Genomic DNA, 26736 nt, shown 5'->3' with positions numbered 1-26736 from the left:
CACATGATGTTTTTTCCAGCCAGAAGGAGCAGAAGAGCTTTAAAAGCCAAGGATCAAGCCACGTGAAGTACTGGCTGGTCTTGCTATTGAGAGAGGCCAGGGCTGAAATCTGATTTGCTGTCTATTGGATTTTGCATATGGCTCCTTCCCTGAATCTTTAATCATATGTGCAGGATGGTTTAAAACCATGCGTTGACTGACTGTGACTGAAAACAACCGTGAAGAAGAATCTTTCTTTTGTATGTCTTTTTCATTCATAGATTGTTAAATAAATTGAAAGGATTTAAGGGTAGTCTTTGACTAGTTTGAAAAGTCTCCGAAAAACATGGGGTCTCCAGTATGCCAGTATTGCGAATTCTGCAGCTGGTGCTTAACGCTTCTGCTGCAAAGACTATCACAGGCTTCGGCTGACCTTCGTATGCATAAAGCTGCACACTTGTGTGTATTGCAAAGCTGGGAAATGGTTAGCCAGGATGTAAACCTTCTATATTAAAGGAGTCACTTCATCTGCATTGAGAGGCAAAAGGTGTTTTAACATGATCTGGTTGTTCAGCCCAGCCTTTCTGATGGGGAAGCAAAGAAGAATAAGGAAGAATAGCATCTTCGTTTGAAGCAAGCTGATATTTGGGTAGAAGAAAATTATCCTGAGGGAATCTGGTCAAGTCAGCTGCACAAGCATTGCATGAAAAGTGACATCAGACCTTTAATGAGAACAGATGGCCGGGAGCTGAGTTTATGCCACCTTTTGTAGCAAAGCCTTTCTTTACAGTAGGCAACTGTAATGTGTCTGGCTCAGAGCAGAAGGGGTGTAGTGTGCCCTCTGCTGAGCTGTCAGTAAATTCCTCTCAAGGCTTTTGCTGTCTTGGGATATTTCATGCTATAGGGGCTTTCACAAGTATAGGAAGAGAACTGTGACGTGGGCAAGTGATTTGATCCTCAAGCACTGTTACTGCAAGTGAAGGTTGCTTACTGATCTAAAGTCTTGGGTTTCTTCGGTGGGTAAATAAAGTCAAAGATGAGTGTTGCCCACTCTTGTGTCTCTTCCTTCCCCTAAAATAACCCACATGGCAACAACAAAAGGCTTGCAACTTTGACAGCAAGTCTTGTACTTGTGAGACTGTATAATGCAAATATTTTTACAAATCAAGTCTTTCTTGAAGGCATCTCACTGCTTATTGCAGTTCAATTCCAAAATACGTTATTAAAGGAATGTATTGTTAAGGGTGTACTCTCTTGGATCTTAAATAAAGCACGTCATAAAGGGTGGTCATTATGATTGCTTGTAAATGTAAAACAAGGCCTCAAGGAGATCATCTGCCACCCAAGGTCATATCTGAGGTCAGAATCAGAGCAGAGCAGACCATGAGTCTTCCAGGCCACTAGGCCATATTGACAACAACTCTTGTGGCTTTCCGTAGCAGCGCAGTGGCCTTTCTTTTTTTGCATGATGACTAGAATATTTGACAAGGTCCATAACTTTAGAAGCCTGTAAACCTTTTTTTTTTTTCCTCTAAATTTAAGAATGAAGTTTTGCGTGATGAATTGAAGGGCCTTTTCATCTACAACCCTCCTGTGACAGGTCTTGGTATTAGCTCTGGTTTTAAGTTGATTATCCTCCCTTTCTCCTTATGCTTATTCTCTTATGTTGGGAGCTGCAGGATCTTACAATGAAATGTAACGAGGAGGAAAAATCACTAAGCACTGAGGCATTTTCTAAGGTTTCACTGACCAACTTGCGTAGGCCAGCAGTTCCAGATCTCTCCACAGACCTGGGAATGAACATCTTCAAAAAGGTGAGTGGAAGAAAATTGCTCTTTGATTTATCTGTGATTCAGCACCTGTATATCCTGATAAGTAGCAGCTGAAGGTATACTTGGACCCTTCTATATGTGAGACTTGCATCTCTTTTCATTTAAAGTAGTTTTATCTGTTACTGCATAGGTTTTTATGTGCCTATTCCAACCACAATACTAAATCTTTTCAGGTCACTCTCCTATTGAGACTGATCTGGGGGAGGATACTCGAACAGTGCTGTTTAACAGACAGATTTTTAAGTGCTATCGCTCACTGTAGGTCCAGCCAATTTAGTGAACTTTTTCTGATGTTTTTATCTGATGAAGATCTGATTTTGCAACCATCCGAGATGCTTAGCACAGTTTTGTGGATTGTACGAATCTAGCTTCAGTTTCAGAATGTCATAAAATTATATAAAGACAGCCATCCCTTCCTGGGGCATGAGTTCCTTAACACACCTGTATGATCCCGGAGCGCAGATAGCTGCTATCAAGGTGAATGGCCGAGAAGAAAGGCTTAGAGTGAAAGGTTACAGCTGGGCCACACACGCTTATCCTGTTCCCTCAAATACTAGTTACATCCCTCAAAGCCTCTACCTGCTCTCCTCTCTGCTTCTCTTATTCCTGCAGTTTAAGAGCCGCAAAGAAGATAGAGAGCGTGAGCGCAAAGGATCAATTCCTTTCCACCATACGGGGAAGAAGCGGCAACGAAGGATGGGGGTGCCCTTCCTCCTCCATGAGGATCATCTAGACGTCTCACCCACTCGCAGCACCTTCTCCTTTGGCAGTTTCTCTGGAATCGGAGAGGACCGGCGTGGCATTGAGAGGGGAGGATGGCAAACCACTCTATTAGGTGAGACACTGTTATCTCTGCCCAGGTTCTGTGCCGTTCATATTCAGAGAACAGCAGAGACGCTTTACTTCTCCATCACTCCTATTGCCAGCTTATGTCCTTGGCTCTCTCTGCAGCATTACACACCTGTTTGCAGAAGTGGCAACTGTGCTGACAGCAGGCCTTGAATGACTTACATTTTAGCTCACTTTTTCTCTGAAAATTTGCCATCTTTGGTGGAAAAAAAGCTATTGGAGCAGCCTGTTGTCATGACTGTACCACTAGAATGCACTTTCCCTGAGTCATAGCAGGCAGTGGACAACTGCAGCTTACAATTGATTCAAGTAATGGTTGCATCCTCCATCTAAGGAGAAATCTCTGGAGAGGCAATATGGTCATGAGGACTATGGCAAAAAATATTCCGTTTTCCTCGAGTGAATGTTGGATACAAAATAAGTGGGGCATCGCTTCAGATATTGTTAAGATGCAGTGTTTAAATCTAAACGTTGCCTTCTTCAGACTTCTGAGTTCACTGAGCAGCATCTAGGCATTGTTTCTGTTTCACTAACTTACTCCTAAGCACATGGAATTTCATTCTGGCACCCCTTCTTGGATATGGAAGGGAGCAAAATGATTGTCTAACGTTATGGTAGAGCCTTCTCATGTCCACTTGTTTAGATGGCATCCTTCTGTTAAGCTCTCCATTGTGAAGACATGCCCCTCTTTGGGGGGATTTTGAGCTTATCCAAGTGCATTCTTAAAGGTTCGCACACATTTTTTTCAATGGGTAATATATAGAGACTTAAAGATTTGTTAAAGAATAGCAAACTTAGTGTCCAAAATGCTCCTTTCCATATCTTCAGCATCCCAAGAAGTTTGTTAAACTTTGGTCTCAAGGGTTCCATCTTCTTATCCTGGCTTAACTGTCAGTTGTTTCTTTCTGCCACTTCACTGAAGTCATATAGTTCAGGTCTGATGGTCAACCTATCCTGCCTAGTTCAGAGAAGTTCCCCTCTCTCACCAGGATCTTCTGATATGTAAGTTGTTATATTCCTGGAGAACTTCCTTTGCTTCAGCAACTGCCAACCCGATGCCCCTATTCTCTTTGGACAAGGGGAGCAAAAACGAAATTCCTATAACACGCTCCAGAGTGGGGAGTCTTTCAGTGATGACTAGTCTCATTTTCCCATAGCTGCTGGTGGGTGGTGGTGGGAATGGGTCTATGTCAGCTGAATCAGTGCGTGCTGAGGCGAGGAGCCTTGTGGAGAGTTTGTACAGTCAGTCTTTATGTTGATGAGCCCCCATGAGCCATCCTGCTAGAGTCTGTCTGGATCTGCTTCACAGGGTCCTGGAAGGCTTGGGCTTCAACTGACTCAAATCCTTCAATTTCTAAGCTCAGCTACTGTCTCTTGCCTCCAAGCACGTCTCAGATATGTAAGCTATCTATTTCTTGTCTTCACCTTAGGAAAGTTTGCCAGACGGGGGAGCTCTGACACAGCAACGGAGATGGAAAGCCTCAGCGCTAGGCATTCACACTCTCACCACACCCTGGTCACTGATCTGCCAGACCACTCAAACAGCCATGGAGAGAACACAGTCAAAGAAGGTGAGCTTAACGCAGCAGGAAAGAAACATTTCTTGCAGTACGAACTGCAAGAAACTGACAAAGCGTAACTGTTTCCATGTATTACTATCTGACTAATCTGCTTTTTCCTTGTGTTTTTTCCCCTGTATCTCTTGAGTTCTTTCTTCTGTTCCGTGTAGAAATGTTTTCCAAGCCTTTCATCTTCATCTGGTGCAGTTTGCGGAAGAATTGGCAGCCATCAGCAAGGAGAATTGCGGGGTTTTTTTTGCCTTACCGCAGCACAACACAGGAGTTAAGGAGGAAACCTAGTGCTGGCAATTTTTGTGAATTCGTGGGGAGTCTTGTGGTATTTAATGTCCCTTGTCAGTCCCCAGCTGCTGGGTTGTGCTCAGAATTCCACTTTTCTCTTAATTTCCCTGGTTCCCAATAGAAGCCTGGTTTTGAAATTTGCTTGAAACCTGCAGTCTCCCTGGGGCCTGTCTGTCTTAGAGCCCTCCGCAGAAATAGTGATGCCAGCATGACCGTACTGGGAGAGCCCCCAGTGGGATGAAGCGTACTTCAGACAGAAGAGGTTTTCTGTTGGCCTGGCAGCTCCACCTTTGTCAAACAACATTAGCCAGGATGAGGAAAGCTCTCTTCTATCAGCAGAGCTGTTTGCACCAGGAGGCTTTGCTGGCACTGCTCTACTGCTTATACAGAGTGAATTTGTTTTCCACCTATGTGGATGGTGCTACTGGCAAAACTTGGTCATAGAGATCAGGCCACGCTTGCAGTAAGGCCTGAGTGCAACCTTGAACCTTGACGAGGGAGCAGGCATCATATACCCCACCGAGCAGGGCACAGTCTGTCTCTGCACAAGCTGTCAGGCAACATACCTAGGAGGCTACAGATGCACTTGCATGATATATGCTATAGCCTTGGGAGCTCCCAAAGATCTATGCTTTTTTAGCACAGAAAATCCGAGTAGGCTGAGAGAGGACAGATTTGCATCAGCTCTAATCTAGCGCAGGCACATCTCCTTCATCTCTGTATCTGCCAGGCAAAGCTCTTCTCCAGGGTCAACACTGTAGAATCTGTCTTCCTGACCTGTATTTCTTCTGTAGGACAGCAATCCCATTCACTACGCCAGCTTCCTAGCCAAATATTTTCTAAAAGGTAGCCATACTCAATGCTTGCGTCTCTAATTGATCCCCCAGGTGCAATTGTACTGAGAATATATGAATATTAGGCCAAATTATACTATTGCCAGTGGTAGCCTATGGCTTTTAAGGAATGGATCTGTAATTAGAGAATAAATACAAATATTACATATTTCTTTTGTTTTGTGTGGCCAACTATATCCAAGCATCCTGGTCAATGATAATTCCTCATCTGTTGCCTACTTTCACTGGCCAGGAGAAATTTGCTAATAAGCTCATTTCTTCTGGCTGATACACTGAAAAACAGATGAAAAAGCAGTTGCGGCCTATGTGCCTGCTCAAGAGGAGTCATGGGCCCATGCTGCAGGCATGCTTGGGTATAAATGAAGGGTCCTCAGTCCTCCTTCCCTACCTCGGTGAGTCCCATCCAGACGTCAGCTCTATCACTGACCTCACTCATGAAATAAAGATGCAGCACAGGAAAAGTTACTTTATATAGATTTCGAGTATGGGGTTTCATCATCTTTTTCAAAACCAACTAAGCAAAATCTCGGAAAAACAAAAAATAGCTACCCGTGAATAATCATCAAACTTGGTAGCTCAGTAACAGAATTTCCTAATTTCACATTTTCTTTGTCATTCTCTTCAGCATGCAAGCATCACTGATTGTCATTAAAAAGTCATACTTGCCAGCAAATAATCCTGTGATCTCTTATTAGATATAGCAGCTACTTCCTGGTCTGAGCTTTGTCTGATTTGTAGCCTAAATCCAGGTAGTGCCGTTGACCTTAGAACATTTCTCTTAGTAAATAGTGCTAGTTCAGTGCTGGCAGGACTGCACAGGCTATGAGGAAATGTAGTCACCACTCTGGTTTTGTTATGCCAATAAAAACTGGCCAAAGTCCGTCATTAGATCAGAGCTTGATGATTTTCATTAGGTTTACATTATTTTGTTCATTAGAACACATTATATAGCCTTAAGTATAGATTCCTTGTTATTCCAAGGTCTGGCAGAAGGTGATCCAGCCAACGTTATGGGGTACCTTGGAGGCATAGGGTCTGTTTACACTACAGAGTGTGTAGACCTACTTACAAAGTTGTAATTCTATGCTGAATACTTGATTAAATTAGCCGGATTTGTGTTGCCAAAATGCTCTCACTACCTGAGCTAACCAGGTTAAGGTTAAGCTTGGCTACATCTTGAGATCCCCTCTCTGAGTGCTGTTGAACTTAGACTCTATATTGCTTTTCTCATCACTCAGCTTTGCATCCTGGAGGGGTTTTAGCCTGTTGCAGGTAGTGTTAGGAGTACATGGCTCCATTTTTTTTTTTCTACAGATGTGATGAATTCTTTCACACTGGTGCGACTTAGAAAGCTGGTCTGAATTGGTGCTGCTGTTATCCTACCTTCACTCTTGCATCCAACTGCAGAGTCCCCTTCTTTCCCTTGCAGTGGCACTGCTTGCTTATGAGACCAGGCATTGGAGCAGTACAGGGAGCTGAGCTAGCCAAAAGCTAATCCGCCTTTTGGTAGGGCTAGATTTAAGCTGGTTGAGCTCCGTGATCTACTTAACTGCCTAGTTGACTGAGATCAACTTAAGCTGCCGTGAAACTGAACTGTTAGCGCAATCTTGGGGTGGTTGTACTGGAGACCAAGGATAACATTTCAAAGAAAGAAATGGATCTATGCTTTTGTTCCTGTACCCACATCAGGAAATAGGAACCTGTCTTGTCTTTCTGTATCGCAAGCTGCATTTTCAGCTGCTCACCTGTTGTAAATAAGCACAGCCTCAGTCTGTCATTTGATAATTCCAGAGAATAAAATTCACAGGTAGCCATTTTCCTCCCTGCAGTGCGATCCCAGATCTCCACCATCACTGTGGCCACCTTCAACACTACCCTGGCCTCATTCAATGTGGGGTACGCCGATTTCTTCAGTGAGCACATGAGGAAACTTTGCAACCAGGTGCCCATCCCTGAGATGCCGCATGAGCCACTCGCATGTGCCAACCTCCCACGGAGCCTGACAGACTCCTGCATCAATTACAGTTGCTTGGAGGATACGGATCACATTGATGGAACCAACAACTTTGTCCACAAGAACGGCATGCTGGATCTCTCGGTAATTGGCAAGGAGTGAGAAAAGCCAGGTCCCTCTTCTGTCAATATAGCTGTACCACTGGGATCAGGGTTTTGACGGGCTTTTCCTCTGCCTCTCTATATGACTTCTCTCAGCCTTCTCATAAAGGTCAGTCAGATAAATTTGTGCGTATCATAAGAGTCTCCTCTCAGATAGTGCAACTCCAGTTACTCCTCGCAAGGAGTGCATGTGCATGTGGAATGCACACATCAAGTCTCCAAGGGCTATTATTTAATGGTTGTGCTGCCAGGGCATGCACCGAGTTCCCTGTAAAAGAGCATAAAACTGAACACCACCTTTCTTCTAATAGCACCTTAAAACTCACCCTTGCTGCATTCCCCCTAATGACTTGACAGCTCCTGGTGCACTGAAGCAGTGTTCTCAGGCTCACAGATGTCATCTCATGGTTTCCTTTTCTGCCTGACTGTGCCCAGCCTGTGGTCTCTTGTCTTACACTTGGATTGTAGGCTTTTTGGGGTTAAGGGTTGCATCTTCTTCATTCTGAGTTTGTACAGTGCCTGCTATAATGAGTTTCTGGTCTGTGACTGGAATTTCCAGGCACTACATAGTTAATAGGAGAGAAAATAAGTCTGACTTTAGAATATGATGTTTGAACCTCCCAGGTGGTCCTGAAGGCTGTTTATTTGGTCCTGAACCATGATATCAGCTCCCGGATCTGCGATGTGGCACTGAACATTGTTGAGTGCTTGCTTCAGCTTGGTGTGGTGCCCTGTGTAGAGAAAGTCCGGAGGAAGAGCGAGAACAAAGAAAATGAAGCCCCTGAAAAACGACCAAGTGAAGGATCCTTCCAGCTCAAAGTGGCTGCTTCTGGAGGTTCGGCTTGTGGATTTGGGGCTCCCCAAGTCAGCGGAGCTGGAGATGGAGGAGAAGAAGGAGGTGGTGGAAGTGGTGGAGGGGGAGGAGGTGGAAGCGATGGAGGTGGTGGTGGAGGAGGAGGGCCCTATGAGAAGAATGACAAAAACCAAGAAAAGGTTTGTCTTGCTTCCCTTTATTAAGTTCCTGTGGGTACTGTAAGGTCTGTAAAGACTGAGCATGTCTGTGTATGCAACTGCCCTTCTGTTTTTCTTCCCTTTTAATTTGCAGCAAAATGACAAATTAATTTGTTTTGCTCTGTTGCTCACGGGCGTTCCTCTGAAGAAATCCTATTGGGAATTCAGGCACTGTGACTCTGTCAGCAAAGCAACAGCCACAAGGAGAGTTTGTAGGCATGGACATTTTCAATATCCTGTCAAAGTGCCTGAAATCTTCAATTGCAATGATTTTTTTCAGGTGTATTGTGCAAAGCTTATAAGCAAAAACAGAATCTAGTATGTGAGTACGGTTTGTTTTCTTTGACCAGAAGTCATAAATTTTTCAATGTTGCAAAGAGAGTTGGCCAAGACAGGCTGCTGCTCACCCCCAAAGTTGCAATTTGTAGTAGCACAGTGCCTCAGACATTTTTAAAAGATGCCTATTTTTCTGCCCAAGCAAGCCAGCTGTCTGTTTTTCAGGCAGAATTTGTTAAGGAAGTAGTAAGCATAAAATACTATTAACAGCAGCTTGTAGAGGGCTTCCCATTTATAGCATGACTTTTTGAGGGGAGTTGAAAAGGAGGGAGCTGATCCCTAAACTTAAAAAAATAATTGCAGTAGATATTTCAAGAGTAATAGCTCAGTAATGAAGTGTCTGAGAAGAGAAATAGGCAGAGTAAAACGCCCTCAAAATGCCACTGGCTGTGCCAGGGATTTCACACCATGTTTCCCTCTGTGACTCTCAGGATGAAGGCACATCTATCAGCACGCACAGGCTGGCACTCACAATGCTGATCAAAATTGTGAAGTCCCTGGGTTGTGCCTATGGTTGTGGAGAAGGACACCGAGGGCTCTCTGGAGATCGCCTGAGACACCAGGTATTCCGGGAGAATGTAAGAAAATTAAAGCTCATTAAAGTGTCCTCCTTGTACTTCTGACATCAGCTGCCTGAGATTGCTGTCTGCCCCCTCTGTAGCTTCGTATATATTGGCAGTAGATCTGTTGCTGTTTGTCCCAGCTCACAGACTGTGTTGCAGCCCAGCCAAAGCAGATTTTCAGCTGCCTTCTCACCTTCCAGACTCTTATGCTTGCCAGGAGCGCACCTGAAGTCCATCCAGGGTGCTTCTGAGCACTCCAATGGTGGCTTGTCTGGAAGAGACAAATGCATGGGAGCAAAGCCCGTGTGAGAGGTAGCGTAAGTCATTTCTTACATTGAGAGTACCCCAGTAGAGTAGGCTGTTTACAAGAGGTGCAGCTATTTTGAGTTGCATATCTGAGTTCAGAAGTCCAAGGTGTAGTTATGTTCACCTTTTCTAATGGTGATTATGACTGATTGCTGCTGGGCTGCTCCATCAGCTCTTGATAGTGCACTGTATGTGCAGGCATGTTCATGTGCTGAAAGGAAGTAGAAGACTCATGATCTATTGAAGTGCAAGAGGGATGGTTACCTTTGATGCCTGACATTTTTAATTCTGCCCAAGTCAGAGCAGTGGAAAGTGTCCAGTCATCTGACTTCATCCGGAAGTGTTTGAGTCTAGACCTTGAGAACCTTCCTGAGATCAGTCCAGTGCCACGTCAAACAGGAGTCTTCCAAAGGCTGTCTCCAGCACAAGGCTGTCTCCAGCACGTGCTTCTTCCTCACCTTCTGTGCTTGTAACAGTGAGCATTCCTGATGCCTATAAGGAGAATTTACACTGTGCCCATGCACAGTGGGAGTGGGGGTGGGAGCCAGGTGCTTCTCTATGGCTTTGGTGAATCTGAGCCATGCCAGTGGAGCTATAATTTGGTTCTGGGATCTGATCTAGCTTGCTCAGAAATGGATCAGCTGCCTCTGTATTATGCAGCATTCTTCCATTAGCTAGACTTTTGGGTAACGAGGAGACTGCAGTAGTAATGTTAGTTCTGGATACAGTGGGACAAGATGGGGTAAGAGTCGCAGTGATAACAGTAGAAAGGTTCTGCATAGAGCACTGGTTAAAAACACATTAATCAGAATAGCAGTTAGAGTTTTTCATTGTGTTGGAGCTGAGCCAGGAAAACATCTAGGCCTATGCATAACATTAAGCGTAACTGAATAGGCCTCTTGGAGCGAAAATTTTTTATAAAACTCATTGAATTGAGGTCTCTATGGGAAGAAATTTTTCTATACTTTTAAGTCTGCTGCTTTTTTCTGCGTGTTTGTCTGTCCAGAGTGCTTTGCATGCACCATTTGTGTTGACTGCATGCACAATTGCATGTCTGAGTTCACTGAAAAGCTGAGCACCCTTTTGTAGGTAGCAGGAAGAGTTCATGCTCCCCACAGAGCTGATATTTCAGAATCTCTAATTCCAGCCTGCTTGGGGTCCTATTGGGATGGATGCTTTTATGCTAAGATGATGACAATTAATAGCTTTTAAATAAAGTTTGCAAAATGCCAATTGATCCCTGGGAACAGATGCATCAAATGACTGGGGTCTGAGCTATAGGCTAAAAATCAGATGCCTGAGGCTGATAACCTGTATCACCAAGGCAATAAGTCATGACTGAGGCGGGCTATGTTCCTACTTCATTCCTTTTCAGTGATGTTTTACTTTTGTGGGTAAAGGGGGAAGAGGAAAGCTGTTGAGACATGGCAGAAAGTGACTTCAGCATACTACCACCTCCAAACAGTGGCACCCATACTGGTGCAGTGTTTCCTTGTGCTGAATTCCTTGTTTGCTTCAGACACGAGTCTGTGTTCAGTTACAGGACCTGAAACATCTGGCTACTAGGGGAGGTTGCTTAAGACAGCACAGTGGAGCACTGACAAAGCAAGAGCAAAAAAAAAAGAACCCTAAAATGCTCTTCTCCTGTTAACAAAACTTGAACATGTACTCTGATGTGATTTGATTTCATAAATGTCGTTGCAGGCTCAGAACTGCCTCACAAAGCTGTACAAACTGGATAAGATGCAGTTCCGGCAGACCATGAGAGATTATGTGAACAGGGATTCTCTCAATAATGTGGTAGATTTCCTGCATGCTTTGCTGGGATTTTGCATGGAGCCAATCACTGACAGTAAGTATAGCTGGCATCAGAAGCTCTCGCTTGAGTGTTCCTAAATGGTACTATCAGAAGGAAACTATGGCTTTTTCTTTTCCTTTAAAAAGGAAGAAAAATCTTTCAGTTTCTACCATCAGAATGCAATGGTCACATCCTCAGCCAGTGCAGGTCAGCGTGACTGCAGTGAAGGAGTTGGAACTCCTTTGATTTGACCACCCAGTGGTCTGGCCTAGATAACTGCATCACCCAATGTGCCTGAAATTAAAGGCCTCTCTTTTTTGATTCATCCTTCCTGCTGTTCATGGCTTCACAAAATATTTACACTCAACTACGCCTCGGGCAGGAACTTTTCTGCTTCATGACATGACCTGGCACCAGCTGGAATGCCCTGTATAATCCAAGGTTTATTCTGAATGCAGATATAATTGAGCGTTAAAACCCTCTGCAATGCCTCAGGTGAGGCAGTAAATAGTGAAAACAGATCGTATAAATAAGAACATGAACACGCTGATGCACGCGGCTGTGGTATGAGTCTCAGTGTTTGTGTGTATGTATATGGATATATATGTGTATATATATTCATATATGCATATGTATATGTGCATATATATGAATATATGTTCTTCCATGTTTTAGTTAGGAAAATGATTCCGATGCTATTAGAATGACCAAAAGTCTATGTTTCGTTGCTGCATCCATGCAACAACAATTAACAGTGATTGTTTGCAGTACAGGAATAGCTGCTCCAAAGCGCGCAGCAAGTCTGCCTAGTCTGTTAGCCTATCTCTGATCCCAGGCATTTCAAAGAAAGCATCAAGAGAAACTATGTAGCAGGCTTCTGTGAAGTAGATGCCCGCAGGAAGTTTCCCCAAGTATTCATGGATAATTGACTGGCTTACGCTTTGAAGCTTGGCAGCCCATGCTTTTGAAAGTCTTTTCTCTCACCTAGTAAAACTGGGGTGGTTCTTGTTATCCATATAAACATGTAGTTCTTTTTTTTAAACTTTTTGAGATCTTGGCCTCTTCAGGTATCTTTTGGGAACAGCATTTTTCTAGGTGAGAAGATTTTCCATTAATGGGCATTAAGTTTGCCACTTTTCAGTTCAATCAAACACCTCTTATTCTTTAGAAATAGCAAACAGAAAAGCTGGAGGTGTTGTTCAAATTTAGTTTGTTGTTTTGTACTCCTGTAAATGAGAGATGTGAATAAAGGGAAGCTGAACTGGCCCTGATCTTTTCCATCCATTTTCATACTATAATCATTTCTGGAAAAATTCCATCGTTCTCATTTATTTTACCCTTCCCTTCTGCTGTATTTTTAATGGGGTAGGATTACCAGAACTGAGCACAGGATTTTAGGTGGGGACCTACCTTTGTCTCATGTATCTGAATACCTTTACATATGTCATTAAGCCATGTGTTGTAAATTGTTCTGAACAAAAGGGCTTGCTTGTGCTTGAATTTTACAGACAAGGCTGGCTTTGGGAATAACTTCACCACAGTGGACAACAAGTCTACAGCCCAGAATGTAGAAGGTATTATTGTCAGCGCCATGTTCAAATCATTGATCACTCGCTGTGCTTCCACTACACATGAACTGCACAGCCCAGAAAACCTGGTAAGCACTTGACTTCGTGTCTGCAAAGTTGCCTTTTCACTTGAGTGTCACTAATGAGGTTTTATAGTCAAGGCTGAATTCAGTCTAGCCAAATCCCATGGCATAGCAAGCTATGCTGTCATGACTGAAACATGAGAAAAATGCCATGCCCTCTTCTCCTTCCTACCTGGGAGCCTGACATAGCCAGGGTAGAGTTGCACACTCTGAGTTGTGGTTTCTTCTCTGTTCAAGCAAGGTGATTTTTTCCATGGATTTGACCAAATGGATTGGTAGCACTAGTCTGGAGTGAGGGACTAATGAACAAGACTATAGCCAGCATAAATCAACTTTCAGCAAAGTTAAAGCCAGTTTACTTCCTAGCGCTGTTAGGAAACTCATATAGTCTGCGATTGGTGGTCTGCAACCTTAACCAAGTAAAGGATGTGGCCCACCCGTGGCAGATCATGCAAGTTTCCTGACAGCAATTTGGTTGGTCTTCCCAGGGCTTAGACATGCATTTATTTGCCAAGCGGCTGGAGCAGAGTAAGGTATTACTGGCCCCTGGCTGTGTGCTGTCTCCTCAGAGCAGTCAGCAGAAAGGATGATGTGAATTTTCTTCTTCCAAACTTATGCAGAATCTGGCAGTTCATCTCAAACCACCTCCCTTATTATCTGGAATTAGGATTTTTTGTAGAAGCAAACAAGAAACACTCATGCACTCCATCTTGATGGCAGAACTTTAGAAGCACTGAAGTCCAGCTAAAGGGGCAGTGGCATATCCTTCTGATGTGAGGAAGAAGAAGAGGGAAAGGCACAGCAACATCTTAAACCAGCAGCATAGTCTCCTTATGTCTAGTTCCTCTTCTAAAAGTCTTTCCTCCATGCCCTAGCCCCCAGCGATAGAGGTGACCTTGGCATGTCACAGATGTGAGTGAATGTTTGCAACTAAAAAGAGCCTTGAGTGTAGGAGTAGATTAGGGAATGAGTGAGTCATTCCTCTCTTCCCATGATGTAGAACTCTAAAATAATTAAGAAAATTCCCAAGACACCTACAGGTTTTGAAACAAAACATGCAATTTCTTACGCTCTGCTTTTTTTCCTCCCTTCTTTTGGCTTTTTTCATGCCTTTTTAGATTATGGCTGGATAAATGGGATAAAAGACGCTTTAAGACATCTTTGCAGTTCCCTCTTCTTGCAGCTGTTTTAGCCTCTGACACCTCTACAGCTGCCTTAGCTGATTGCAGAGCATGTTCCAAAAAAATAACGCTCCTCGCTGTCTCCTTGTTCTGCATGCACTGAATGGAATTTTCAGCTTTTGATTCCAGCCAGAAAACACAAACCTATATGTGGAAAGTACATCAGACAACAGCCAGAGGAAATAATGGCGTACTTTAGGAACTACTGATTCTCGTTGCTTCTTCACAAACTGCAGACTGAATTCTCTTTCCCTTTCATGATGTCTTGTTAACCAGGGCTTGTACTGCGATATCCGACAGCTGGTCCAGTTTATCAAGGAGGCTCATGGGAACGTCTTTCGGAGAGTTGCACTTAGTGCCCTCTTGGATAGTGCCGAAAAGTTAATACCAGGGAAAAAAACAGAGGAAACGGAGCAAGAGTCGAAACCTTCTGGGAGCAAAAGGTTGGTGTCTGGGAAGGAGAAAGCAAATGACCGACTGACGTATGGATGTATGACGACATCCACTGAACACAAATGTAGAAAGTCCAAGGGCTTGTGTGTTTTATCTTCAAAGCATATGTCAGTTCCTGAGGTACAGAATTGTAGCGTGGCAGCAGTCTCCCTTAAAATGTACTGAACTGAGGCAATCATAAATTTGCAGCAGAACGTGTTAACCCTCGTACGCAAGAGAGCTAACAGAACAGCACAGTGGAATCACTAGGAGGAAGAAAGGGTAAGAGAAGTAAGAAGCACAGTGTCAGTCCTGCAACGCTGTGGGGACATAGCTTTTAATGTGCATCATATCCTGGGGGAGGCTAATGTTGTTTATCTGACAGATACACCCTGGTAGGCACAGCAAAGCCCAAAAGAAATCTGGTCCTGACATGCTTCTCTATAACAGAGAAATTTTCTCTTGCTTTTTGAGGCTTGTCATATTAAAATGTAGGAAAGAAGGATCAAAAAGAATTGAAAAGCTCCTAGAAGTCTTGCCCTCACTTCTAAGACATGGTGCATATTTGATGGGTGATATGTATGAAGGCAGTAAGATGCTAAGAGGAGAGTATATCTCTGAAGCTGTTTCATTGTTCAGCAGAGCCAGTTTCCGTGTCCTTTAGCAATGTGATGATCATGAGATGGGCCATCCATTTGCTTTAGCTGATGATTTACGTTGTCTGTATAGATCCGAGGTGGGAAGTGTCATTATTGACAAAGGTCAGGCATCAGCTGCCCCTGATGAATGTCGTAGTTACGTCTCAAGCCGTCCAATGCAAACTCCAGAACAGTAAGTAAATATGGAATAGTTTGACCATGTTATTGCCAGTAGCTTTCTTCTGGGGGTTAGTACAAGTGGGCAGGGCAGCAAGGATTCTTCTCTTTGGATGGTACAACAACTGCATAGAGTGTCTGTTCAGGACTTGCTGATTACATCCAGGAAGGGCCTATTTTCAACGCTGCGAAGTGGACCCTGCTTGTTTTTGGCAGGGAACCATCTGAGAGTCTCAAATAAGACTGCAGTAGATTTGTCAATATCTCATGCTATGATAGCCATGAACAGGGTGTTAATTCTTAGAGATGTTATTGCAGCTATTCCTTGTGCTGTGCTTGCCCTTTTGGGGAGTGATTTCATTCATTTTCAACTTCCAAGTTGTTGCTAAGGGTCGCTACTCCTTTACTGCTTCCCAACAATCAGCCTACTTCTGACGCAGCTTGGATCTGCAGTCTCCTGAGGTTGTTGCATTTCTCTTATCAGCGGAGGTGCTTTAACAGCTCTCTTAATGAGAGAATCAGCCTGTTGTTAGGTGTTACATGTTTGAAGTATCTATTGCCCAAAGAATTCTGCTGTTTAATATTGAAGTAAATTTAATCAATATTCTCAGGAATTGTAGAAAATTTTATAAGCAGCCACTGGCCACCTAGGAAAGTTTGGACGAGTCACTTGACTTCTCTGTGCCTCTGAATCCCCATATGTCTTGCTAAAGTGCTTTGAGATGCACTATAGGAAGACATTGCACAAGGACCTAGAGTTCTATGTTATGTATTCTCCTGTTGAACTGAGCAGGCAAAGTCTCACTGTTGCTGAGATTGCAAGCAGAACAGAAAACCCTTTATTGCTATGCAGAGTTATTGCAAGCTGTTCTGCTCTAAGCCCTGCAACAGCAATGGAATATCTCAAGAGTACAGCATATTACAGTATGTTTATACTGTCCTCATTCCAACATGGTAATGAGAACTTTGACTCCAGCAGGTTCATGCATGACAATCATGATGTCCAAAAGCTCTTTAGTACATATGCTTGTAGAAGGCACTAGTGTAGTCTTATCCAGTATGGGTCATTTTGACCTAAAGAAGCTGATTTGTTTTCTACTTGTAAGAACTAAAAATTGGAATGACCTGCTCAGTGGGCACGCTCCTCAGGTAGAAAAGATGGTTATTTTGTGCCTTGAACAATATTGAGCACGTTGTCAAACTTGATTATGTCCCACTGAGAAGAGTTTGTTTGGAATTCAAAATGTGAAAACCTCAAAGAGCACAGAAGTCAGCAGGGGGCTGGGAGAGAGAGGCCTCATTCCCTTGAGCATCCAAGATTCACTGAAACGCAGTTTGCGTTTTGCATGCCTCTTCTTCCAGTGATGAGCAAATTCAAGGGGCCGTTCTGGGACGCAAGGACTTTTGGCGAAAGATGTTCAAATCGCAGAGTGCAGCAAGTGATACGAGTAGCCAGTCTGAGCAGGACACATCTGAGTGCACCACTGCTCACTCTGGGACCACCACAGACCGGCGCTCCCGTTCCCGTTCCCGACGAATCTCCCTCCGAAAGAAACTCAAACTCCCCATAGGTAAATGTATGTCTCTTCATATTCTATATACATACTGCATGTGAGAGAAATACAGATAGATATATCTATCTAAAGACATACTGTATCATAGTTCCTTACTGTCCAAATATATTGTATATTCTCCCAAAGGAAGCTGGGAAATGCTGCTCTCTCCATTTTACAGATGGGGAACTGAGGCAAAGGGAAACATAAGCAATTTGGCTAAGGTAACAGAGGATGTCTCTGGCAAACCAGAATATTGAATCCGTGTCTCCAAAGTAGTAGGCTAGTACCCTAATCTCCCAGGCATTATTCCTTGCTGTAGAAGAGAGATATTCCAGGCAGCTTTTGATAGACAAAGAATGCATCCTTTACAAGATCCTGCCTTGCGTGATAGTTCATGCACGTAAAATCAAGAGACTGCCTTCCCCTTTCCTCCCATTTTTCCATACCCTAGCGTGGCCGCTTCAGAGAAGCATGCTAGATTTGTTAACAGATTCTACTTGGAAGCATTTTCAGAATTGTCCTCAGTGGCTTATTCTGCAACAGGGAACTGGCTGAAGCGCTCCTCCCTCTCTGGCCTTGCTGATGGCGTGGAAGACCTCCTAGATATCAGCTCTGTTGACCGCCTGTCTTTCATCAGGCAGAGTTCCAAGGTAAATGAGTCAGACTGTATTGCAGAGAACTTGGAAGGACAGGATGTGGCTGCTTTCAGCTGTTCAAGGAAACACTCTGGTTAGCATGGACCTTGTAGCCAATGAGACACAGTGACAGAAGACTTTGGAGTAGATTGCCATAGGAATTTGATACTGGACTTTTTGCAGTTCACAGCAAAGTGAGGGAGTCTCACTCTTGGGTGCAGATCTACTTTCCAGAGTCAAAATATCTGTGATGGGTGCTAAAAGGCCTCTGGCTAAGGACAAGAAGGAAAGCCTTCTTCCAAGCAGTGGACTTTGTAACACTGCTGTTCCCTGGAAGCAAGAATATTTTCTTTTTTCCTATACTCTTACCTCCTCTCCGCTCCAGTCATTGCATATGAGAAGAACCTACTTTCTATGTAGCGGGGGGTGTGTGTTCATTCTTCTACCATCCCATTACCTCCCTTTCTTCTGTGCAAAAGCTCTGGAGAGCGCCACGATTTGCTGTTCCATGTTGCAGGATTTTCAAATTCTGTCCTTCCCCAAATGCCAATGTAGTCCACCTGCAGCAGGCACAGCATGTGTTGCCTTCTCCGGTACCATGCAAGAAAGAGCCTTTCTATGGAAAGTGGCAGCTTTCTCTCTCACTTTCAAATAAGGGAGGTATTGTTTGCAGACAGACCGCTTGGGCACCGATGATATCCTTCAGTGTTTTTGAATACATAGTCTAATGTGCAGAAAAATACTGAGGAGAAGCTTTAATGAAGCACAGACAATATTTGGGATAATAGTGAACAGTATGAAGTATGTCTGGGCGTGCTGGAGATAGAAGAAGACGACAGGTAGAAGAGGACAGTTACCTGAAAGGGTAATGAAGTATGAGTGAGGAACACAGTCTCAGTAAAGGAGGATGAGGTCCCTAGATGTTATGAGTTTATCAGGAAAAATGATGGAGCTGATTCTCTGCATGAAAGAAATGATGATGGAGGCTGTGGTGCGTGAGTAGCTTCTTGAAGACTCCTTTCTGGAATTTAAAGAAGACTAGGTTAAATGTATGCTGTACTTATCCATCTGTCTTTGTTCACTGAGAGAGAAATGCAGATCCAGTCAATACATTTAAAGTTTAATTTTTGATCGTAATGCTCCTTCCTTCTTTGTGTCTTTACAGCCTCTTGTGAAAGACCAATCTTTTAAGTAGAAAGCTTAAAAGACAAAGAGCTTCAGCATATGTAAACCCATGCTTACCCAGTTGTGTTGCATCTTTAGATGCTTTGTGTCTAAGCAAGGAAGACCAAGAGGTGGTGGCATGGGGTAGTGTGACCTGGCCTTCTGTTTCTGCACAGGTGAAGTTTACCAGTGCGGTGAAGCTGTCCGAAGGAGGGGGGCCAGGAGGTGGCCTGGACAACGGGCGAGATGAAGAGGAGAATTTCTTCAAGCGTCTTGGTAAATGGCGCACCTGCCGAAGACACCCATCCAAGCTTCATCACACAGAAGAAAAAGATGGTTAGAAATCAGGGTTCTCGTCGTCTTTTTTTTCTTTCTTTTTCTCTTGATTTAGTTTTTTTATCTCTTTCTTTCTGTATTTTACCCCTTTCCCTTTTCTCCTGCTTTCTCCATAGTTTTTGTATCCATTCTAGCCTTCTCCAATTTTTCAGTCTTTGTAACTGTTTTCCTTCCCTTCCTTCTTTCTTTTGTTTTCGTTTAGAAGAAACGCTAGCAAAATAGAATTCTTTAAGGAAAAAAAAAAATCAAGTTTACCCAATTAAATTAAGCAAATGTGACATTTGGGCTTTTTGAATCAAATTGAATTTGATCAACACATTTGAAAAATTAATGCTTGCTTCAAAGCATTGATTCAGTTCAAAATCAGGTGTGTAAATCTTTCATTGCCTAATACAATGATGGGTGTTCCATCAGTTTTTTTGTTTCCATTTTTTCGATTTGTGACCATTTGACAGTTTTAGCAAAGATCAGCACTGATGAAATGGAAAACCCTGCACAAACCTTGTTATAATTATCTCTTTTCTTCTGTGTTTGCATGTCTAGTGTCTGCATACCATTTGTTACAGATGCTGTCCCTTTTTCTTAGCACATAGCGTAATAATAACTACTTTTCCTTTCCAAGGAAGTATATTTAATTGAAGTGCATTTTTTAAAATCAGCGTTGTTTGAGAAGTGCCTTTATAAATAATACAAGGTCATGATATATTCTGTTTTCAAAAGTCATGCGGTCATTCATATGCTCGTGTCCTCAGCTCAGAGCTCTCATCCTTGTTGCCAGGGAGACAACCTTGTATCTCGAAGTTCTATTACTGTTTATTCAAAAAAAAAAAAAAAACCTCCCCAAAACACAAAAGGAGTAGATTTTCACCGTGGTTTCTGCAGCTTTTACAGTATGTTCGATTCTCTGTCGTTATGTGTTTTTATTCTCTCACTGTGGCATTGTAACGCATGTATTTCACCATCATCTGTCTCAGGCCTGCAGTGTAATGCATATAAGTCATTGTTCAGGCAACTGAGAATAGTGAAGTATGAGCACATCTTGTCGGTGTTAACTGCTCATTATTCTACCACTGCAGAAACATTGATGGTAGTTTTAAAGTGGCTCCTAGATGAAGATTATTGTTCCTTTAGAAGGAGGTGTACCAGACCAGAAGCTTGTTGTTGCTTTGTAGCTGAAGGTGGATACTCCCTCAACGGAAGGAATTGCATTGTTTTCCTCATCCGCTACTTTATGCTGAAGTAGAACTGAAATGCTCCCACTATCTTTTGCCTCAGGTCTTGCTGGGAACAAACGATTGAAGGGCAGTGAGATGTTTAAACTGCCACAGCTGTTTCTGCAGTGCTTATGTGGTGTCCTTCATGTTTTTTGCAGGAAGAAATTTTTTTTTTTTAATCTTTCTAATCCTGATTTTACACCAGTGTGAATTTGCTTATATTTAGAGTTCCCATATTCCTGATGTAGTGGCATAGGTTTAATCTTGGTCCTGAGAGCAGCAATAGCCTCGTTCAGTGTGTGGCATATCTTACATCTACACAAAACCGAGATGCCACACTGATTATTGGCTCTGTGAACTTGGAAAGTGTTTTCTGTATTTCAGCTTTCTGTGAATAACATCAGACTTTATCTAGTTACTTTAACGAGGAGACCTTGAGATCTCTTCCACATTCCCGTGAGAGAAGTACATGATATGTGCTTGGTTTTGACATACAATATGTGTATTATAAATACTGTAATAAAAGTGATGCAATCGGTTAAAGAAAGAGACCTTTACACGTGAGTAGGAGAAACAGGCAAATTGTCCAGTGACGTTGAGAGTGAGTGCTGGACTGTTGCCCCGCACTGATCACTAACTGAAATGAAGGGAAGTTATTTCAAGTTTATAGGGTGAAGTGTGACAGTTAAGGAAGTGTATCACTATGTCCTCGAGGATCTCTGCCACACAATAAAAGCCACACGCCGATAGAAAAAGTGTTTGTTCAGTTGTGCATGCCTGTGTGTGCACATACAGGTGTGTAATCAAATCCATGAAAGGCCTTTTCATGGTGGGACAGTTTTATAATACAGAAGAAAAGCAGCATGCAGAGGGCCTGGAACTTTGCAGTGCTTCCGTATCTTCCAGATCAGTAGGATATATGTGCTTATGGAGAGGACAACAGAAGGCTGTTGAGGGTGGATGGGCATCAGGGACCTCAAGGTCTGATTCTGGAATACTACTCTGGGATGTGTTTGAGACTTCCCCTTTTTGTCATTTGTGATGCTATGGCCATTGCTATGTTCATGCTTTTTCTATGTGGTTCTTCCTCCTGTGTTTTGGGGTTTTTTTTTAATGTTGTAGGCCAAGTTGAAAAAGAGGAAAGAGATAGGAAAAATACATTGCAGAAAAAAACATTAAATACAGAATAATTTGTCACGTCATTTATGAATTGTAATCTTCATTATAGTATATCATCTAGACCACTGGAAATTCTGTCCGTGTCAGATGTGTGTGTGTGTGTATATATATAAAAGCTGTATGTGTGTATATGTATACATATATGTACACACATAAATATATGCACATGCACGCATAGCTAAATGTTTTCTTGAATGATCTTTTTACCTATACTAAGAACACAGCATATATGCAGAAGTGAGTAGCAGTATGCTTTTTTGAGAGCCTTAACGTTTCTTCGGGCACTTACTGAAGGCAATTTGAGTGACCATAGAGGTTACCAAGGTGCTCAAGCCATACAGCATGACTGAGCAGCAGCACAAGGCCTGTTCTCGGGGTGATCTCACATTAACACAGGAAGCAACTGCAAGGTGGGAGCTTCTCGGACATGCAGTGTCCTCCTAGGTTAGGAAATGGTCTCTGCTCACTGGGTGAAACTGTCAGCTGGTCCGAGTTGCACTAACTCTCTGTGACCCAATGAGGGTTCCCCTGCTTACAGCAAGGCTTTCCCCAGACGGGCTTTGTGGAGGGTAGCCATCAGCTACCCCTGGAGGATTCTCTTGAAAAGCTTCAGCAAAGTGCAGGGCTGGGACTGTGAAGGCTTGACAAAGGCGGTAGTAATTGGTTTTAGGCAGTACCACTGACCCCAGAGAAAGTGAAGGGAGCCTGCTATCACTCAGACAAATCCTCTGCTAGATCCTAGTTATACAGGAGGTTAGGGAGCTGTCTTTGGCAGGCCTTTTTATACCAGAAAGTCAAGTTTCTGTTCTGTATCTCATACAGGCACAGCTCTGACGTGAGCCCTGAACAGGAACCACTTGTTTGTGCCTCAAATAAACATGTTACAACAGCTATAGCAGGTGGGCTCAGGTAGTGTGCTACAGGCAATAGGTAAACAGGAGGGGCTGGAAAAAAGGGGTGTTTGTGCCCACTCATTTATGTAAGTGTTCTGCCTGTTCTTTCTGCTTTTTAAATTCGTTTGTTTGTTCCATTTTGATGCAATATTTCCTGATACAGGAACATTTTGTTTCCTGGAAAACCATGTTTAGCCTCACTGGAGAGAAAAAAGCCACAGACATCCTAAAGACATCTCTTGAAATTTGATCCATCTCTATCTTCAGCAGAAAAAAAGAAGATGCCCATTGTCATTTTGTGTTGTGACTATTGTTTGTAGTACACAGGTGCTTCCCAAGTGATCCTGGGGAGTGAGATCTCAAAGGGACTTTGAGTTTTCAGTCATTCTTCTTTCCTGAGGAAGAAGAAGTCAAAGTCCTGTACAGCTGATGTTTTGCCTCTTGTCCTCCAAATCGGTGTTTAAAGCTAACCTTGAACTCCTCACTCAGTGTTCTGTTTGTCGGTGCTTTACCCTTCAGTATTCTGTAAATTTATATACTTTCACATGTAAACGGGGAGAGTAATATGGATAAAGACAAAAAGCCCAGAAGCTGACTGTTTTTGTTTTGGCCAGCTACCTTGGCCTTGAAACTGCTTTTCTGAACTCAATTGGTGGAGTGTAAAATCATGCTTAGAAGAGGCTGGAGAGGGTGGGGAGGAAACAAGCTTGATTTTCAAAAGCCACTCTTATGTGGAGCCTTCCATCCCAAAGTATGCAAGACGCTTCAAGGAGAGAGGTTGGATGGTGGATAATACCCAGGAATTGAGTCCAGTCTCACTTTGGGTGTCCTGGTTGTTGCAGGAGTTGTTAGCCTAACAACTTTTGTTTTGTTGTTAAGCTTTGAGTCATTTTTTCTTAGGCCCAAAAATGGACGGTAGTTGATTCCCACGTAGAACATTTACTAATATTTGCTACTGATTTTTCTCTCCTACCAGATAGCATGATATTATTACATTAATACATAAGGAATAAGGTTTATGCATGCTCCATGCTTCCGTGGAAGGGGAAGTTAGAGGCCAGTAAAAAAGTAAGATAATAGATTATTCAGGAAAAGGAGATAGTAAGCTTGCAGTTTTGCGTTAAAGAGGTGGGGAGGAAGTGCCGTAATCTGGTTCACTTATGTTGGGGTAGGTCCTGGGCTTCCCACACTGATTAAGTGGAATAGTTTTGGGCAGACATCAGTATGACTAAGACCAGATTCTGGCTTGCTGTATGCCTCTCCCACTTAAGTCATGAATGCTGTAAAAATGCCCCTGTTATCCTCAAGCTAGCATATCAAGGTAAGGAAGGGGTTAGGACCAAAATTGCACTCATCAGGATTTTTGTACCACTTTTTTTATTGGTGAGAGACTGTTCCCTTCTCCTCACCCCTCCCTGCATCCCCTCTCTGCGCTCTACCTCTTCAGGTTGCCATAGCTTTGATGATCACTTGACCTCCAACCAAGAAGGAGGAAAATCCAAGAATGTTGTGAACCTGGGAGCAATCCGCCAAGGCATGAAGCGCTTCCAGTTTCTCCTGAACTGCTGTGAACCAGGCACTATCCCTGATGCCTCCATTTTGGCAGCAGCCCTAGATCTCGTAAGTCATTCACTGATGAATTTTTTACCTGCTGAGTGAGATCACGTGCACATGTGGTGGTCCATTCTTGTTCACTAGTGTTGATCGTGCCCACACAACAATCAGGTAAAGCATTAACTGGTGGTGGTGGTATTAGCTGGAGTTTTAGTATCTGTGACTGGATGAGTATGCAGAGAAAATGTTTTTTTTTTTTTAATTGTATGGCTCCTCATAACCAGATTATTGCCAGCACAAAGCTTTTATTGTCAGACTTAAAATTTTGCTCACAATCATTCAACTTCTCCTAGTGTCAATACTAACCTACAGGATAAAGAATGAAGACTGGATAACTACCAAGGGAGGGATGGTAATTCCACTTAAGAATTCTGGTAGAGTTAAAAACAAATTAGGCAACACTGAGCTATTAGTCACTAGAGCCAGTGAGTGGAAAAACTTCAAATGTCAGAGCGTGCATGCTTTTAAATGCAAATACTGCTAATTTGCAGACTGAAATCTCAGAAGTGACGCAAGCTCAGTCCCTCCTTTGGGACACAGACCGCCTCATCCTCATCTCTCTGCTTCTTTTCCTTACAGCTGCTCTTTTTTTAACAGTCCCTCCAATCTCTAAAGCAGTGGCTTTTAGCCTGTGGTTCATGGCCAGTGGGGGTCTGTGAGATGCTTTTGGGAGGGTATGGCAAAGACAGCTAGAAAAGTCAGCCCATTATTAATAGCTTCTCTTCACAGTGGTCTTCTACCTTCATAAATGTTTAGATGCCTACAGACTGAAGACGGCTGAAAGCTACTGCTTGGAGATCATCTACATCCTCTCAATTGTTTTGTCTCCCCAGCTCTCACATCTTTGACCATTGTGCCATTTGCTTACATTCAGCTTTTTGCTCACTGCTGGAGTTACCAGGCCCATGGACTCTCCCATTCTGCTAGTGCTATGCTACTGTGTCTTTTTCAGGTCTAGGGAGGATTTACTCTCTGTGCAGTATCACTTCATACATTCTTCTTAACCTTGCACCCTAATCTGCAGATTCAAGTCCAGTCTGCATTAATACTGGCTGGAAGTCGTGGTTGCTATCTGTTCACAGTTAGCGTTACTGTTTTGAGTGGTACCCATCTATCTTCCAGTAGATAGGTGTTGTCTTCACTAGCGCCTACCCTTCCTGTTGGCATTGGTTGGCCCTTGGGCTGGAAGTTGTGGAAGCAGTGGCTCATATAGAAGCCTGTCTTATGCTCTCACCCTCAGAAGTGGTTCCTGCCAGTGAGGGTTGACATGAGCTTGGAAGGTGGCCTAGGGAGGCAGTCACTCCTGCTGTATGTGCTACACAAAGACAATTTCATTCTCCAAGGCTGTCAGGCTGCCACCCTGTTGTGAAATCTAAAATAACAAACACACAAAATGTGAGGTGCATGGGTAAGGAGGACTCACTGCTGCCATATATGAGCAGGAGTATGTCACTAAGATCCTTCTGGGGATACGGTACTCTATGTACACTAATAAATCAGGCTGTAAATCGTGGGTTGGCAGTGATGCCCCTGTTGCCTGAGAAAATCTTATTTGTTTTTCAAATTTGCCTCATGCTTAAGCCACAGACCAGCTTGCTCTGTGCCATGTATTAAGTCAACTGAAAAGCTAGTGGTGATAGTGAACTATTGGAATATATCTGTTAGGATCGCCAGAGCTGACTTACAAAAGAGAATTTCGGTTTCCTTTCCCACTGAATGATGCAGAAGGCTTTGGTGGGAGGCTGAATTGTTAAGGAAGCTGTTTCTGGCCAGAGCACATGGTAAGGGGGCATCCTTGTTGAAGTCTGGGTATGGAATCTGATTTGGGCATGGTGTTTGTCAGTCCACAGTGACTCGTTTAAACTGATTAGAATAGAAATTATTATAGTCAATAAAATAGTGTTGATTTCACTATAGCTTCCACAAATAGGAATGTTTTATGTAAAAAGTGTATTATATTGCATTCCTTGTACACATACAAGTACTTTCATGCATATTAAGCACTAGATCAAGGTTTGGGGACTTTAGTAATATTCTCATGTCAGGTCAGTGCCATCAGCATATTTTAATTCAACTCTGGGTAGATTTCAGTTCTGTTCTGACAAGTTGACTTTGGAGATGTTCAGACTAAGGCCACTTGCATTTTGTGTTTTTGTATTTACTGTCAGTCTATAATCACTTAGTGAAAGCAGGACTGTGTCACAGCATTTGCTCTGAAGACTTGTAATACTTCCCAGGAGTATTGAACCGGTAAGGTTATTACAGTGAACTGTCTGGACCAAGGGCTTTTCTTGCTACCTGTGATTACGATTATGATATAGAGCAGATAAGCAATATTCAAGCTGCCAGAAGTCTTGCTTTTCATGCTTTCTTGGACTTCTGCTTTGTGGCCTCAGAGAGGCTGTGACTTGAGACATGGAGCAAAGCATTTTACATACGGCAGTTTGTAATTCTGTAACCCAGTAGTGGGGAGCTAAGTAAGCTGGCCTGAATAGCTTGCCCCCTATGCCCCCTAAGAGATGCACAAAATGGATATATATGTCACAAAGCAGAAAGTCATGACA

The 26736-nt window shown here is 43.1% G+C and overlaps 1 protein-coding gene across 14 annotated transcripts in view; it reads left to right on the top strand.

Annotated features, from left to right (window-relative positions):
• Positions 1–26736, top strand: part of UNC80 (unc-80 homolog, NALCN channel complex subunit) — a 142345-nt gene that overhangs the window by 24453 nt on the left and 91156 nt on the right. For 6 of the 14 annotated variants that reach the window (XR_011141803.1, XM_068947932.1, XM_068947938.1 and 3 more), the window contains exons 9-22: positions 1653–1793; positions 2424–2646; positions 4091–4231; positions 7203–7471; positions 8113–8481; positions 9267–9413; positions 11409–11556; positions 13011–13159; positions 14611–14777; positions 15496–15597; positions 16944–17158; positions 17681–17787; positions 19113–19272; positions 24006–24178. Coding sequence is in view for 13 of the 14 variants with exons in the window: in XM_068947932.1 (XP_068804033.1) it covers positions 1653–1793; positions 2424–2646; positions 4091–4231; positions 7203–7471; positions 8113–8481; positions 9267–9413; positions 11409–11556; positions 13011–13159; positions 14611–14777; positions 15496–15597; positions 16944–17158; positions 17681–17787; positions 19113–19272; positions 24006–24178 (2511 nt within the window). In the remaining variant the exon portion in view is untranslated. The remainder of the gene's footprint in view (positions 1–1652; positions 1794–2423; positions 2647–4090; positions 4232–7202; positions 7472–8112; positions 8482–9266; positions 9414–11408; positions 11557–13010; positions 13160–14610; positions 14778–15495; positions 15598–16943; positions 17159–17680; positions 17788–19112; positions 19273–24005; positions 24179–26736) is intronic. The other 8 variants (XM_068947936.1, XM_068947935.1, XM_009688661.2 and 5 more) reach the window with 7 other exon arrangements.

This window comes from Struthio camelus, chromosome 6 (assembly GCF_040807025.1).
Source record: "Struthio camelus isolate bStrCam1 chromosome 6, bStrCam1.hap1, whole genome shotgun sequence".
NCBI lineage: Eukaryota > Metazoa > Chordata > Aves > Struthioniformes > Struthionidae > Struthio > Struthio camelus.
Note: the sequence above shows the minus strand (reverse complement) of the source record. Positions and strands in the feature narration are given on the sequence as shown.